Source organism: Colletotrichum spaethianum, assembly GCF_022836535.1.
Source record: "Colletotrichum spaethianum MAFF 239500 DNA, contig14, whole genome shotgun sequence".
In the NCBI taxonomy this organism is placed as follows: Eukaryota; Fungi; Ascomycota; class Sordariomycetes; order Glomerellales; family Glomerellaceae; genus Colletotrichum; species Colletotrichum spaethianum.
Genome location: NW_026054784.1, coordinates 485,597 through 499,785, shown reverse-complemented (window position 1 = coordinate 499,785; position 14,189 = coordinate 485,597). Strand labels below are relative to the sequence as shown.

Below are 14,189 nucleotides of genomic sequence, written 5' to 3'. Positions count from 1 at the left end.
ATTATGATGTGACTCTTTCGCCGTGATCTGCTGACTTGAACCACAGAAGGCGAGACGAAAAAGCGAGACTGGCAACTCAGCCATGGACGAAGTGGTCCAGAGAGCCAACCAAATTGCCGATAGATTGGCCAATGTGATCAATCAAAGTAACAATATCCCAGATCATACGCGGGTTCAACTTGAGCAGCTCTATTCCGAGCTGACTCGCACGTCAACTTTGTACAGCCTGGTCCATCACGACGAAGTATGCCAGATTGAAGCCGCCTCCACAACGCTCCTCGAACTCGCCCCCAAGGAACTGGCACCTTGCCGAGCCTCCTTTACGGCCATCGACGCAATCTTACTCGCCTTCGAGCAAGACCAGACCTCGTCCACGACTCCCAAGTATGCAAGAATCCTATCCCATACTCACAAACAACTGAAAGCGCTCCACGGCGACGTCCGCGCCGACCTCGTCCTCGCCATCAGACACACCCTCAACCAAGACTTGTTCCGTTCCAACCCCTGCGCTATACAACTCCGCAATTTCGCCACTGCGCGCGACCCCAGCTTCGAGCACGATATCTGGCAGATCCGAATCCAACGCGGCGACGCGCCCCTGAAACCGAGCCTGCTCCTCGCGAATCCTGTCCCTCCCCAGACCTGGACGCTTCAACGCCGCATCTGCGATTCGACGACAATGGGGCCATCGTCGAGACCCGTGCGGTATCTCTGGATGACCCCAGTATGTGCCAGAAGACCCTCAAGCTCGCTACATTCCTGCACGCCGGTGCCTCAGCCTACGTCCTCCACTGTGTGGGCTTCCGCGTGGACCAGCCCCGTCGACGCATGGAATACCTCTATGACGCGTCGCCCCTCCAGGGATATCACCGGGGGTTGCACAGGTTGTCGGACCACCTGGGTACCCCAGCGGGCCACTTCACGCGCGGGAGGCGCGAGGCTGCGGCGAGGTTGTCGTCGGACAGGATCCGCTTTGCCGGGTCGCTGGCGAGGAGTCTGAGCGAGCTGCACGCCGCGGACCGGGTCCACGGGGACGTCCGCGCCGAGAACGTCTGGTTCGCGGTCCGGGGCGGGGAGTACGAGGCCCGAGTGTCGCTGCCGCTGCTCGTGGGGTTCGGGTTGGAGGCGGGCGAGCTCTGGCGGCGGACGGGTGACGACGGCAGCGGGGAGGCGGCGCTGGAGGAGGCGAAGAGGAGAGATATCCTGGCGATGGGGGTGGTGCTGATGGAGATTGGGCTCGGGGGCGCCGTAGCGGAGGCGAGGGGGCCGGCAGGTGGTGGGGATGCGATCGCGGCGGCGGAGCATCTGAGGACGCTAAACGGGGTCATGGGCGGGCGGTATACCGCCTCAGTGAGGGCCGCGCTGGATCCAAGGCGTCTGCCGGGGGCTTTTGCGTCGCTGAAAGGGGTGGTTGGGGACGGCGAGGAGGTGTGTGGGCTCGATCGGGCGTTTAGGGTCGTCGTTGTTGACGAGCTTCTGGGGGTTATTGAAAGGGGATGAGGAAGGGTGTTTGAATTGTTGGCGTGTTTACGGGAGAAGACGAGGACAAGAGTTGGCGCACTTCTCTCCTGCATATCGCAAAGCGTTCAGTAAACCTATAACAAAAGAGAATATTCAAGGAGGTTTTGAAAGAGCAGAAATCGGTCGTCTAAGTGCAGAAAGCGTCCTCTCAAAGCTGATTATCGGGTTACATTCTCCAACACCTCCAGAATCACTCCCTCAGACATCCCCTACCTTAGGTTTTAATAACACCAAGCAACCCAACAGAAGCAAGCTCTCAATCTAACCTCATTAAGAATCAGATCTCCCATCATCAGAGCAGCTCCCCAGCGTCCAATTACAAGGGTGTTGAACGATTATCCAAAGGGACAAGAGGGATCATGCACCACGTAGCCCTACTGAGGCCTAAGGTTCAGGTTTATTATGAGGAGGACAATCAACCAAGTCGAGGGTGGAGGTCAAAGAAAACACGTCTAAGCGCAGAGGAAGCCTTATTTTTGCTGATGCAGGAGAGATACAGTCTCAAATGAAGGTAAATGCGCAGGTTCAGGACAAAAGTCGCAGAAGTAGTGGTCGTAAACCGAGGGGTGAAACAGGCCAGCGACGATGCGGCGTCTATGATAACAAAGGATACAATGTACAAACATGACACATTGTTAAAGGGATGTCTGAACATGAGGATTATGGGTAGTTTGAGTTGATTACAGATCGTTGGTTTTAATTCCCTGTTATCGTTATATTGCGGTCGGGGTTTAATAAGACATTCGCTTATCTGGGACACTCGCTCATCAAGTACGTCAGTTGAAGGATATATAGCCGGGTAATTTACAGCTTATAACTCTCTAACGCAAATTCGGAAAGCAAGACACGGCCCGACTGGCATCCAATAGCTATTCTTGATCCTTCTGCTGCATGACACGCCGCTCGATACTCTGGAGGCAACCAAAGTATGTTGTGAGAGTGATTCTTAATCCATGCGCCGTGCTGTAAGAGCACACAATGCCGATCATGGGGCCGTTGACTTGGTTGCCGGATTGCCGCCTCGAACACGTTCTCTAAGCTGCTGTGGCCCTCCAGCGTCCGCTGGCACCCATCCGGCTTCACATCAATAGAGGAAGCCGTAAGGAGAGGCGTGTCATCAGTTCAGAGTCCGCCCCCTTGGCTCGGCCGCGCCCGAAATGCGCAGGATTCAGAGAGTTGGCGTAAGACCACTAGCCCGATTGCGACGTGTAAGACGGGTTGGTTGGAGACGTGTAAGATGTGTATACAAGGGTCCCCCTATGCCTCCACTGGAACAAACGGCGTATTTCTCGAATCTTTCCCCTTCTCTGTACCCTTTCGGATCCAACATGGGGACATTCTTTCTCCCAATCCAGCCATGGGTATGGCTGCTCACCACATGGTGCGCCCGTTGACGCAACGCAGCTGCATTGCGTCTCCCCGTCCCCCCTCCATCCCATCATTCCGTCAGCACCCGCCGCACCCACTCCATCTTGGCTGCGATGGCCCGGCGCCCCAGCCACGAGTCCGGCGCCATCTCGTCGAACCCGTGGAAGCCGCCCGCCCACACGTGCAGGTCCGCCGAGACCCCGGCCGCCCACAGCCGCGACGCGTACTCCACCGCCTCGTCGCGGCAGAACTCGGCGGAGCCCGCCTCGATGTACGCGGGCGGCAGCCCCACCAGTGTCTCGGCCCGCGCCGGCGCCCAGTAGGGGCTCACCGTGTTGCCCGCCTCGGCCCCGGCCGGCCCGCCCAGCGCGATGCCCCACGCCGCCGCGTTCTTAGTCCGGTCCCACGGCTCCACGCCGCCGTCGAACTGCGCGCAGCTGACCGACTCGCAGCGGTCGTCGAGCATCGGGCACGGCAGCATCTGCGCGCGCACCGGCGGCTCAAGGCCCGCGTCGCGCGCCCGCAGCGCCAGCCCGGCCGCCAGCCCGCTGCCCGCCGACTGCCCGGCCACCAGGATGCGCGCGGCGTCGACGCCCAGCGCGCCCGCCGATGCCCGCACCCACCGCAGCGCCGCGAAGCAGTCGTCCGACGCCGCTGGTTGCGGGTGCTCCGGCGCGCGGCGGTACTCGACGCTAACGAGCACGGCGCCCGCGGCCACGGCCCAGTCCAGCGGCTGCGAAAGGCCGACGAGGCGGTGCAGGAAGATGAGGCCGCCGCCGTGAATGTACAGGATGCAGGGCCGGCACGGGTTTCCCGCCACCGGGACCATGTTGGGCGTGAAGGTGGAGAGCGCGACGGGAGGGTCGATCGGGCCGAAGCCCGGGGCCGTGTGCTCGGCGTGCGTGAGGGGCCGGTCGCCTATGGCTTCCGCGGCGGCGATGTGCGGGGCCTCCAGGGCACGATCGGTGCGGGCATGGTGTCTGACGACGAACTCTGGGGTGATGGGGCCGAAGGGCTCGAAGGAAGCTTGGATGGGCGCGAGCTCCGGGTCGAAGGGGGGGCGGAGGAGTGGCATGGTGGAGTGTGTACGGGTTGCAGGGGGACAGGATAGGGTGAGGAGAGTGTGTGTAAGTGAGCCGCGACCATGCGTACGGATTGGTCCGGGGAGAGGAGGAGAGACGACGGGACGGTTTATGTGAGGAATCAGGAACCGCAGCTGTCGAGGTGGACGATGGGGACGTCCCTGAATCCTCGACGACGAGGCATCGGCTGTATCTTGGCGGCATTCGGGGCGGATGCTGCCTTTGCCTATCTTCGCGGTAGGCGACTTGGAGGCGCCGGCGATGGTGACAGTGGTCGAGGTCGGTCTATGCAAGCAAGACATGAGCCGTGAATCCATCGCGCTCGTCCAAGCTGAACAGCAGCAAGGGACCTCTACGGTCCCAGGATCCCTCTGAGCAGACCCCTCGGGGGCGTATTCCCATGAATGTACTCACCGTAGACGGCACCGTGTACCATCGGGACCCATCCTGATGCAGTCCATCCCGGTCCGACCTAGCGCGGCGGAGGCGGAGTGGAGCTGGGGAAGGGGAGGGGGCGTGTGTTGTGTGACCAGACTCGACCCCGGCACGCCACCGTATTTAGATTTGCGAGTTAGTACGGTGCCACTTATGGCGAGCGACGGGGACAAGCAGCTGGTGGGCGGGCTTGCGCTGCTTGTTCGGGCGACAAGCCCCGAGGACAAAGACTCTGGCGTGGTTGAAAGCCCTCACCATTTGGTGTTCCATCGTATTGGAGAGAATACATAGTAAGTAGTTTGACGACGGCTTCTGATAAAGGGTTTGAAAGACCGCAGTAAACCAAGTTAACCAATCCATTTATTCGATTACTTCACTTTGAACAGCATCAAAACCCCCCGCATTGCTTTCAGACTACGGAATTTTTCTTCTTCTATCTGTCTTACACATTTTCTCCCCGAGACTTTGCCTATCACTCCCAACCATGTCCCTTCCCCCCATCCCCCGGCTCGACCCCGCCGCCTTCCGCTGGCACCCGTCACCGGACGACCCCCGTGCCGTGCGGCGCCTCGGGCTCGGCACCGAAGCGTGGGTCGGCCTGCGCGGCCCCAACTCCCGCGGCCAATACGACAACTACCTCAGCACCACCCTCCGCGTCGAGACTGCTGGTCTCTCCCTGGCCGGCCTCGCGCGCCATTTCGCCGACGCGCTGCTCCACGTCCGGTTCCACCACCCCGAGGTCGCCTGCACCACCGCCTGGGCCTCCGAGTACGGCCCCCCGCACATCACCTACACCCCTCCGGCGTCCGACGCCGAGGCCCTGCAATGGGCCCGGGCCGCCGTCACTGCGAGGCCTACGTCTCAGACCGGGCTGCAGGTCGCGGCCGAGATTGGCAAGCAGCGCCAGATCGACCCCGCCAAGTCCCTCCCGCCCGTGACGCTCGTCGTCGTGGCCGACGTGCAAGGCGAACAGGCGCCGCTGGCGGCCGGCGCCCGCGTGGATGTGCTCGGCGTCTTCAACCACATCCACTGGGACAGTATCAGCTCGCGCGTCTTCGTGGGGGATCTGCTGCGCCGCCTTGGGGAACAGCTGGGCGCCGGCGAGGCTGAGCCGGCATTGTCGCAGTATGCGTGGGGCAACGAGATTGCTAACCTGAACTTGCCCGTTCTCGACGCGTGCAAGGTCGATGTCGGCGCCCTGGGCGAGGACTACGAGAAGACGCGAGACGAGTTCATTGCCGCCCTGCTCAAAAGCGGAGTGAGTCTCTTCCTTCCTCTCCTTCGCATAACATCCACCCCATCCGCTGCATGACTATAACTGACACCCCAAAGTCCAGCTGGGGTCTCCCCGTCGCCGCCGGCACCGGCGCCCCGCGCACGATATGGCGCGCATTCACCGCCGAGCAGAGCGTCGCCATCAAGGCTGCCATCAAGACGCGGCTTGGCCCGAGCTTCACCGTCACGCACCTCGGCCACGCCACCATGGTCCTCGCCCTGCTCCGCGCCCGGCCCCTGCCGGCCGACGCCCCGGACTCCGTCGCGCTCTCTTCCCCGCTGCCCGTCAATGGCAGGCGCTACCTCCGCGGCGACGCGGCGCGGCGCTACGGCTCGTGCCAGGCCGGCGCCTCGGTCGAGTTCGCACCGCTGCGCGAGTGGGCCGTGGACGAGGGCGACGCCGAGGCCGTCCGGGCCACGCTGGGGGCGCTGGCCGCGCGCGTCAGGGACGGCTACGAGTATTGGCTGCGGAACGAGTTCCAGCTCGCCGTCGACCAGGCCAAGGGCAACTTCCTCGCGAGCGTGCTTGGGTCGTGAGTATCCCCCCCCTCATGTCAACGTTTAGGGATTGGGTGTATCGGCTGATACGTCTTTCAACTAGTGCACCACCGTCGTTTCCGCCCACTAGCTTTCCGGTTCGTATTTTGCTCTCCGAACTTATTTCGTCGCTATGGCGGGTCTTGCCATGCTAACACCAGGCTTCCCTAATAGGTCTTTGCAAGCGACGGCATCGTGGACAAGTACGTCCCCGGAGAGGTGCTCGGCGCCAGCAGCGAGAAGCTGCTGGTCGTGGAGAGCTGCCTGTTCCACCTCGACACCTATCTTTCCGACGTGTAAGTATTCCTCACACGCCCTAACTATCCCTAACTATCTCTCGCCCCTCTGGGCTGCGCTTGTTGCCGGCGAACTGCTGACCAGTACCCCTTGCACAGGCTCATCAGGATGGACAGCTGGAAGGGCGCCACGGGGCTTTCCATCTGCTTCAACGACGGCCGTCTGGACGAGACGCTCGCGGAGGAATTTCTTGGCTACATGGCGGAGTTCATGCTGAAGTTTGCGGAGCAGTGATTGGAGCTCATCCGGGATGGGATGCTGTCGAATGAAGAGGATGGCGCTGTTCGACACGAGACGTGAGACGCCATCGTCGAGAGTACATAAAACAGACATGAACATAAAATAAAAAACAAAAGTTTGGTTCACCTGAAAGGACCCATGACAATGTAGTTTCTAGATTGGGGAGCTTTTCTGAAAGAGGTCGTCTATAAATTCGCTAATTGAATAACACCGTGGAAAATGTTGGTAGGAGGAAGACTGGAAGCCAGCTTAAGAAGGTTGTAAAGCATGGCATTCAGAAGAGACACATATGATTCAATCGCATAATATACCATTGTCACGAATTAGCTTTTTGTCTTTTCAAATGTACGATTTCAGCGCTTCGTATGAAATGATGCGAATCGAGTATAAGTATAACATGGAAATCAATTACCATTTCTGTCGCAAAGTTCTAAGAAAGACCCATAGTATGCCAAAATGCTGACAAAAATAACATCTACACCTTTCACAAAAGCCACCAAAACTTCAACCGCCCGAACAATCTACTCATTTCGCCGCGCCTTTCATAGTCTTTTCGACGACCGCCTCCAGCTCCTGGATAAGCTCCTCTAACCTCTCCAGGCTAAAGTTGACCGTGTTGGCGCTGTACCACAGGTTCCACGTCTCAGTCTCCGGGTCCGGCCGCGCGATGAGCCACACCTCCTCCGAGTGCTCCCACACCTTGTCCGGCCCGAACCAGCCGAGCTCCTGGCAGCACTCACCGTCGCCCATCAGGTCCACCGTGAACGGCTCCGGGTTCTGAAACTGCACGATGTACGTCGACCGGCGCTCCTCGGGCCGCCACGTCGCCTCGGGCGTGCAGGCCTCGAACAGCGGCGCCGCCGTGCTCGTCTCGAAGCCGAGCACGTCGAGCTGCGCGCGCCGCGTTGCCTCGAGCGTGCCCCTGAATGTCCTGCCGGCGTCGAGCCGCACGCGCAGGGGCACCATGTTGACGGTCGGGCCAACAACGTTGGCCAGCGCGGGCGGGAGCGTGGAGCGGCCCGACACCGTCATCGTCGTCACCACGTCGTCCGTATCGCGCAGCTGCGCGAGCGCCTGCACGCAGGCCGCGACGTACAGGTTCGCCGCCGTGAAGCCCTCGACCGCGGGCGGGGCCCGGATGGCGCGCTTGATGGACACGATCTCGGCGGGCTGCCCCGTAGGGGCAGCGCGAGGGGCTTCGAGCCCCGGAGCACCTCGCGCCAGTGCGCCAGCATCCTGTCCTCGGCCTCGCGCACGCAGCCCACGAAGCCCGAGAAGCGCGCCATGGGCGCCAGCACCTTGCCCTGCAGGCTGGCGGCGAAGCAGTCGAGGATGGGCGTCAGGCTGGTGCGGTCGAAGTGGGCGTGGGACAGCCGGAGGCCCCAGCGCGTGGAATGGCCCGCGCCGTGCAGCACGTAGAACCGCGTGTAGAGGGACCCCGGGACCATGGCGGGCTGGAGCGCGGCGTGGAAGACGTCCGCGGCGAAGCCTTCCATGTCTTGTGCGTCGCCGATCTGGTGCCGTTCGACCGGCGCCGCCGAGTTCCGCGGGATCACCTGCAACATCCTCTCGCCGGGCGTCACAAACACGGCGGCCAGGATGCTGAGGTGGTTCCAGACCTTTTGACAACACTCCTCTATCGTGTCGAGGGAGACGCGCTCGGGGACGTCCACGTGGACCATGAAGCACCCCTGTGCCGGGTCGTGCATGGCCGCGTCGGCGCACATCGCCTGGGTGGCCGTCGTCGGCATGACGTCCTGGATGTCCTCGAGGTGGAATTCGACGGCCGGGGCAATCGTCTCTCTGATGAAGACGCCGAGCTCTTGCCCTGCCAGGTCATCCTCGGAGAGCAGGGTGAACGGCTGCGGCTCCGAGTACGCCGACTCCTTCTTCTGCACCGTCTTGACCCGCTTCGCCATGTCGCTCAGGCGCGGACTCTGGAAGATGTCGGCCACGGTCAGGCGCATGTCGTGTTCGTGGGCCAGGGCCACCATGCGCATGGCCTGGATGGAGTCGCCGCCGATGACGAAGAAGTTGCTCTCCGCGCTGATCTTTGAGATCTCTGTTTGGTTGAGCACCCGCGCCCAGAGTTCCCTGAGCTGCAGCTCCTCCGGGGTGGACGGCTCCCTCGAGGCGATACCCGAATGCGCCTCGTGCAGGGCGACCAGCTGGTCCCGCGTCATCGCGGCTCCCATCTCGCGCAGGCGCTTGCGGTCCGTCTTGCCCGTCATCGTGAGCGGAATTTGCTCGAGCGGGATGTAAGCCGTGGGCACGAGATGCGCGGGAAGCGCGGTGGCCAACTCCTTGCCGGGCTCCCCGACCACCAGGGAGGCGAGGATATGATCCAGGGACACCTGGCCCGGGGAAGAGAGAGCGACGTAGGCCACGAGGATGGGCTGCTGGCCCTCCGGCTTGATGACCTCGGCAACCAGGGTGACGTTCTCGTGCCGAGAGACCATGACGCGGTGGAGGTGGTGTTCAATGTCTTCCAGCTCGACTCTCTGGCCGCGGATCTTGACCTGGGTATCTTTGCGTCCGACAAACACCAGAGGTCCGTCGTCGAGCTGTCGCACGAGGTCGCCAGTTCTGTAGAGACGGCCCTGGCGGCCTGGAACGCCGCCTCCTCCCCTAAGCAGCCACGCCGGGTCATGGACGAAAGCGGCCGCCGTCTTCTCCTTTTCGTTCAGGTACCCGGCGCCGACGATGGGGCCCTCAAGCCAGAGCTCTCCCGTGATTCCTGGCGGCATCAGTCGGCCGGTCTCCGAGTCCACAACCCAGGTGAGGGAGCCCAGACCGCTGCCGATGCCGACGTTTGGCTGGTCGTCGGCCTTCCCGCGCAGGGCGGTCGAGATGGGGGTGCACTCAGCGGGGCCGTAGGCCTGCTTGATGACTCCCGGTGTCCAGATCTCGACATCTTCCTTGCGGATCGGCTCGCCCAAAGAAATGAGGTTGTTTACGGCCGGGAGTGTCGCCGGGTTTAGGAGACGGTGGGTCGTGGCATTGAGGTTGAGCATGTTGGCCCCCATGTGGTTGATCGAGGCGGCCAGGTCATTTCTGCGGTCCTCGTCCAGAGGAATGCAGACGCACCCACCGGCCTCGAGAGTATGCAGCATGTTGAACCAAGCGCCGTCGAAGGAGTAGGACGCAAAGTCGTACACGCGAGATGTGGTCTGGTAGCCGAAGAAGTCGCCCTGGTAGTGCAGAGCACTCGCGTAGTTAGAGTGAGTGACTTGGGCTCCCTTGGGCAGGCCGGTGCTGCCGGAAGTAAAGACGAGGTACAGCAAGCTAGACGTCGGCACTGCGGGAAGAGGCGCTGGGACGTCAGTAGCCTCAAGCTCGTCGAGAGCCTGCCGGTCCAAGACCACCACCTTCAGTTCCTCGGACGCGCAGAGTCTAGATGGCTCATCCCTGCGCAGGGCCGAGGCAATCATGACGCTAGGTGCGACCTGCTGCACGATTGTCTGCAAGCGCTGCTCTGGCTGTCCGCCGTCCAGCAGGACAGAGCATCCTCCAGCCTTCATGACGCCCATCACAGCCACGGGAGTCCACATGGACTTCTCGAAGCAGAGGGGCACAATCATGTTTGGACCGACCCCGAGCTGGATAAGACGGCGAGCCAGCGTCGATGACAGGGTATCCAGCTGTTCGTATGTCAGGTCGCCGTCCCATGCATGGATGGCGTCTGCCTCGGGCTGTTGATGGGCGCGGTTGATTATCATGTCGTGCACACAGCGGTCCATTGTCGGGGGGACTTGGGCGTTCCAGCGCCAGATGTCTCTCATATCTTGAGGGGAAGCTACCTCAAGATCAGAGACTTTCAAGGCAAGCTTCTCTGCGTCGCTCAACTGCTTCAAGATGTGCTCAAACTGTCCCAGAATCCTGGAGACCCGCTCCTCCTTGATCACCGACGAGTCAAATACGGCATAGATGTGCACGCCATCGGCCTCAAGGTAGCAGTAGAGCGTGAGAGCATAGGACTTGGTCTCGTGGACGAAGCCAGAGACGTGAGACATGAGGCCGTTCTGCCTCAGCGACAGGTTTTGACCGGCGGGCTGGATCAGGAGGAGCGTCTGCGCCTGGCAAGCATCGCGAGCAGCGCCGGACACGCGCTTGATGTTCTGAACGCCAAACTGCTCAAAGGGAAGCATGTTTACCATCTGCTGCTGGATCGATTGCAGCATATCCTGCACATTCTGATCATTTTGTAGCGTCACTCGTACGGGAAGCGGGGCGATGGTTGGCGCCGTCATGCGCTCCACGCCAGCGACATCGGCCTGCCGGCCCGTCAAGGTTGCGCCAAAGACGATATCCTTGGATCCGGAGATCTGGGATTGCAGGATAGCCCAGGCCGTGCGGACAGCCGTGGCGGGTGTGGTGTTGCTGCGGATCCAGGTGAGGCTCACGAGACGGTCCATGACGGTGTCGGCAAGGGGCACCTTTGAGGGGTCGGGGAGAGCGGGGAAGGAAACGGCGCCGTCGCCGCCGTCGAACTGGACTCGCCAAAAGTCCTCGGCAGCTGTCTTGTCCTGCCGGAGAACGTGCTTGACGAAGCCTTGGAAGGGGGCAAAGACTGGTGACTGGCCGTCGCTGTACACCTGCTCGATCGCGTCTAAGATGAGGGGCGCCGACCAACCGTCATAGAGCGCGTGATGGATTGTCCACACGAAGTACGTCGCCGCCTCCCGGGCGCTTTCGGCCAGAGCAAAGAAGGACAATGCTGATCCGAGAACCTGGCCTGGTTTCTGGCACTCGAGAGAAGAGGCAGAGTCCATGTCCAGGACGGGACCCCATTGGAAAGATTCGTTGACAACGACCTGGACCAGCCCATCATCGGGGAGACTCACCACTCGCGTGCGCAGGGTTGGTGCCTTGGCTACTACCTCCTCGCACGCTCTCTTGAAGCGATCTAGATCAGTCGAGGCGGGAAGACGGTACACGCTGCGCGCAACGTAATCTCCCTCACGCTGAGCAGTCATGGCCAGCAGGCCCTCTTGCAGAGGTGTGCACGGAAAGATGTCTTCGATCTGGCTCGGCTCGACATCGGCAAGCTTGGCAGCATACTGAAGCGCCGTATCGCGATCCGTCTCTGGGTTGAGCAGCGACAGTGGAGGGATGGGTTCCCCTTCTGACGCAATCTCGGCACGAGGCTTGAGCAAGCCGGCTTGGTCTCTCAACTTGGGACTTTGGAAAATCTGCTGGACCGTCAAGTCCAGACCTTGGGCGCGGGCGAGGCCGACGAGGCGAATAGCCTCGAGAGAATTGCCGCCAATGTGGAAGAAGCTGTCATCAAGACCTAGCTGGCCAGACTCACGGCCAAGGACGGTGGCCCAAAGCTCTTGTAGTTTGAGTTCCGTTTCCGTCAGGGACTCTTGGCTGGTGGACGGAAGTGAAAGGGAAGAACCCAGAAGAGTCAACACGTCCAGGGGGAGGTCAGCAGCCAACTCTTGCAGGCGCCGCACGTCGGTCTTCCAAGATGCGTTTGTTGGCATTTGGGACACCGGGATGAACTGCGCCGGGACCATGTAAGAGGGCAGAGCCTCCGACAGTAGTTCATGCGCAGCCTTGACGCTGGCTTGCCATTCATCCGTCCCCAAAAGGTGAGATGCGACAATGTTGTCTTCTTTGGTTTGAATGATGCCGGCACCGTCTCTTAATTGGACAAAAGCTGCGAGACTCTTGGCAGCGCCAAGAGCATGGGGTGCAATCATAGCCGGGAGGACTGCCACGGCCTTGGGAAAAGCCTCCTTGAGATGGTGCTGCACCTCGCCGAGTTCGAGACGCTGGCCGCGCAACTTGATCTGCGAGTCCTTGCGGCCGACGAAGCGCACCGCGCCGTCGGAATCATACTGGACCAGATCACCCGTCTTGTAGAATCGCCGCGGCTCGCCCTGGCTGTTGGTTTTGTTGCTGCACCAGTCAGGGGCACCGACAAAGAACTGCTCCGTCAGCTCAGGGTTGGCCAGGTATCCTCGGCCGACGTTGGGTCCTTCGACCAGGAGTTCACCCACGGAGCCGATAGGCAAAATGACGTGGCAGCTATGGGGGTCTACAATCCATAGTCGTGTACCGAAACCTCTGCCGATGACACCGGCATCGGCCCCCTTCACGTAAACATGACTTGCCGAGGTCACGGCGCACTCCGCAGGACCATAGCTGATGATCGTCTGGGCATAGTCCGCCCAGCGGGCCAGTAGGTCCTTGGAGGCAACCTCACCTCCCAGAATGATGGTCTTGAGGCTTGGCATGTCGGCTGGGGTGAGCAGACCGGCTAGGGACGGGGTGATCTTGGCTGACTCGACCTGGAACCGCGCCACGAAGCCGGCAAGGTCGTCCATGCGCTCATTCTCTGACGGGACGCAGATGGTGCCTCCGTGGAATAGGGTGCAGAAGATGTCCGAGTTGGCCATGTCAAATGTGTAGGCAGCGAACTGCAGCACACGAAGCCCCTTGCGAATCCCAAAGGCCCGGCCGTGCTCATGGGCGGTGGCACACATGTGCCTATGCTCTAGGACGATGCCTTTGGGGGTACCCGTGCTACCCGAGGTAAAGACGACGATGCAAGCATTTTTTGGGCTGGCTTTCTTGCTATCGGGAGAAGGAAGCGGTTGGTCATCTGTGTCTTTGGGTAATGTGAGGAGGTGCTCCTCCGAGATGGGCACCAGATTCTGCACCAGTCCCTCGAAACGGTTAACGGAATCAGGAGATGCCAAAACCGTCGTTGCTTGGGTCTGTTGCAGAATCTGCTGGATTCGTGCATCGGGATACTTCGGGTCGAGTGCAGTATAAGCACCCCCAGCTCGGAGAATTGAGAGCATGGCAACAATGGCCAGGGCCGACTTAGGAAAGCAAACCGGCACAATGACTTCCGGCCCTACACCACACTCTTGAGAGAGGTATTTGGCGAGGCGCGCAGTCGTGGCTTCCAACTCCCCATAGGTGTAAGTCTGATGAGAAGATAGGATGGCTGGGGAGTCGGGTTGCGAGGTAGCTTGCTTCTCGAAATGCCAATGGAGGCACTCATCATAGAAAGAGTGCTCTGTGTCATTCCATGACAGAATTGTGTCAAAATCCTCAGCGCTACATGCCGCCTTCGCTGTCGTCTCGATGGGTTTTGTGGATAAGGTTGGCGTGTTCTGAAGATCTTGGTCATCTGGTAACGCCCAAGGGCGTGTCAAGACAGGTTCCGATTCTACGCCCATGATGATGGCTGAGAGTAGCTGAACTGCAAAGTGTTCACAGAAAAGAGTGAGTAAAGGAGCGGGAGGTCAAAGGACAGACGCAGGTGGTGGTGTTCCTGAGAAGAGAAGGTAGTTTGTGATGAACTCAAGCTCTTTCTTGATGGCAATCTGTGTCTACTATGTATCCCAAGATCATCCGTCGTCGTCTTGTAGGGGAGCGCCGTATCTGGTAGTCGAGACTCCTTCAACACTGCCT

General features: G+C 60.7%; 4 protein-coding genes across 4 annotated transcripts; 2 read left to right on the top strand and 2 right to left on the bottom strand.

Moving 5' to 3' along the window:
- Positions 1-82: 82 nt before the first annotated feature.
- ColSpa_06115 (uncharacterized protein) lies at positions 83-1,500 on the top strand (the record flags this gene model as incomplete). Its single annotated transcript, XM_049272327.1, is given in 2 exon segments — positions 83-724; positions 736-1,500. The coding sequence occupies 2 exon segments, from the start codon at positions 83-85 to the stop codon at positions 1,498-1,500; spliced, it is 1,407 nt and encodes a 468-aa protein (XP_049128284.1).
- Positions 1,501-2,959: 1,459 nt separating this feature from the next.
- ColSpa_06114 (carboxylesterase NlhH) lies at positions 2,960-3,964 on the bottom strand (the record flags this gene model as incomplete). Its single annotated transcript, XM_049272326.1, has 1 exon — positions 2,960-3,964. One exon carries the CDS (start codon positions 3,962-3,964, stop codon positions 2,960-2,962), a length of 1,005 nt encoding a protein of 334 aa, XP_049128283.1.
- Positions 3,965-4,890: 926 nt separating this feature from the next.
- On the top strand, positions 4,891-6,749 carry ColSpa_06113 (putative 15-O-acetyltransferase SAT12; the record flags this gene model as incomplete). Its single annotated transcript, XM_049272325.1, has 4 exons — positions 4,891-5,664; positions 5,739-6,214; positions 6,404-6,514; positions 6,614-6,749. 4 exons carry the CDS (start codon positions 4,891-4,893, stop codon positions 6,747-6,749), a joined length of 1,497 nt encoding a protein of 498 aa, XP_049128282.1.
- Positions 6,750-7,280: 531 nt separating this feature from the next.
- ColSpa_06112 (nonribosomal peptide synthetase dtxS1) lies at positions 7,281-13,954 on the bottom strand (the record flags this gene model as incomplete). The annotated part of the gene is made up of 2 exons (XM_049272324.1): positions 7,281-7,991; positions 8,012-13,954. 2 exons carry the CDS (start codon positions 13,952-13,954, stop codon positions 7,281-7,283), a joined length of 6,654 nt encoding a protein of 2,217 aa, XP_049128281.1.
- Positions 13,955-14,189: the final 235 nt, after the last annotated feature.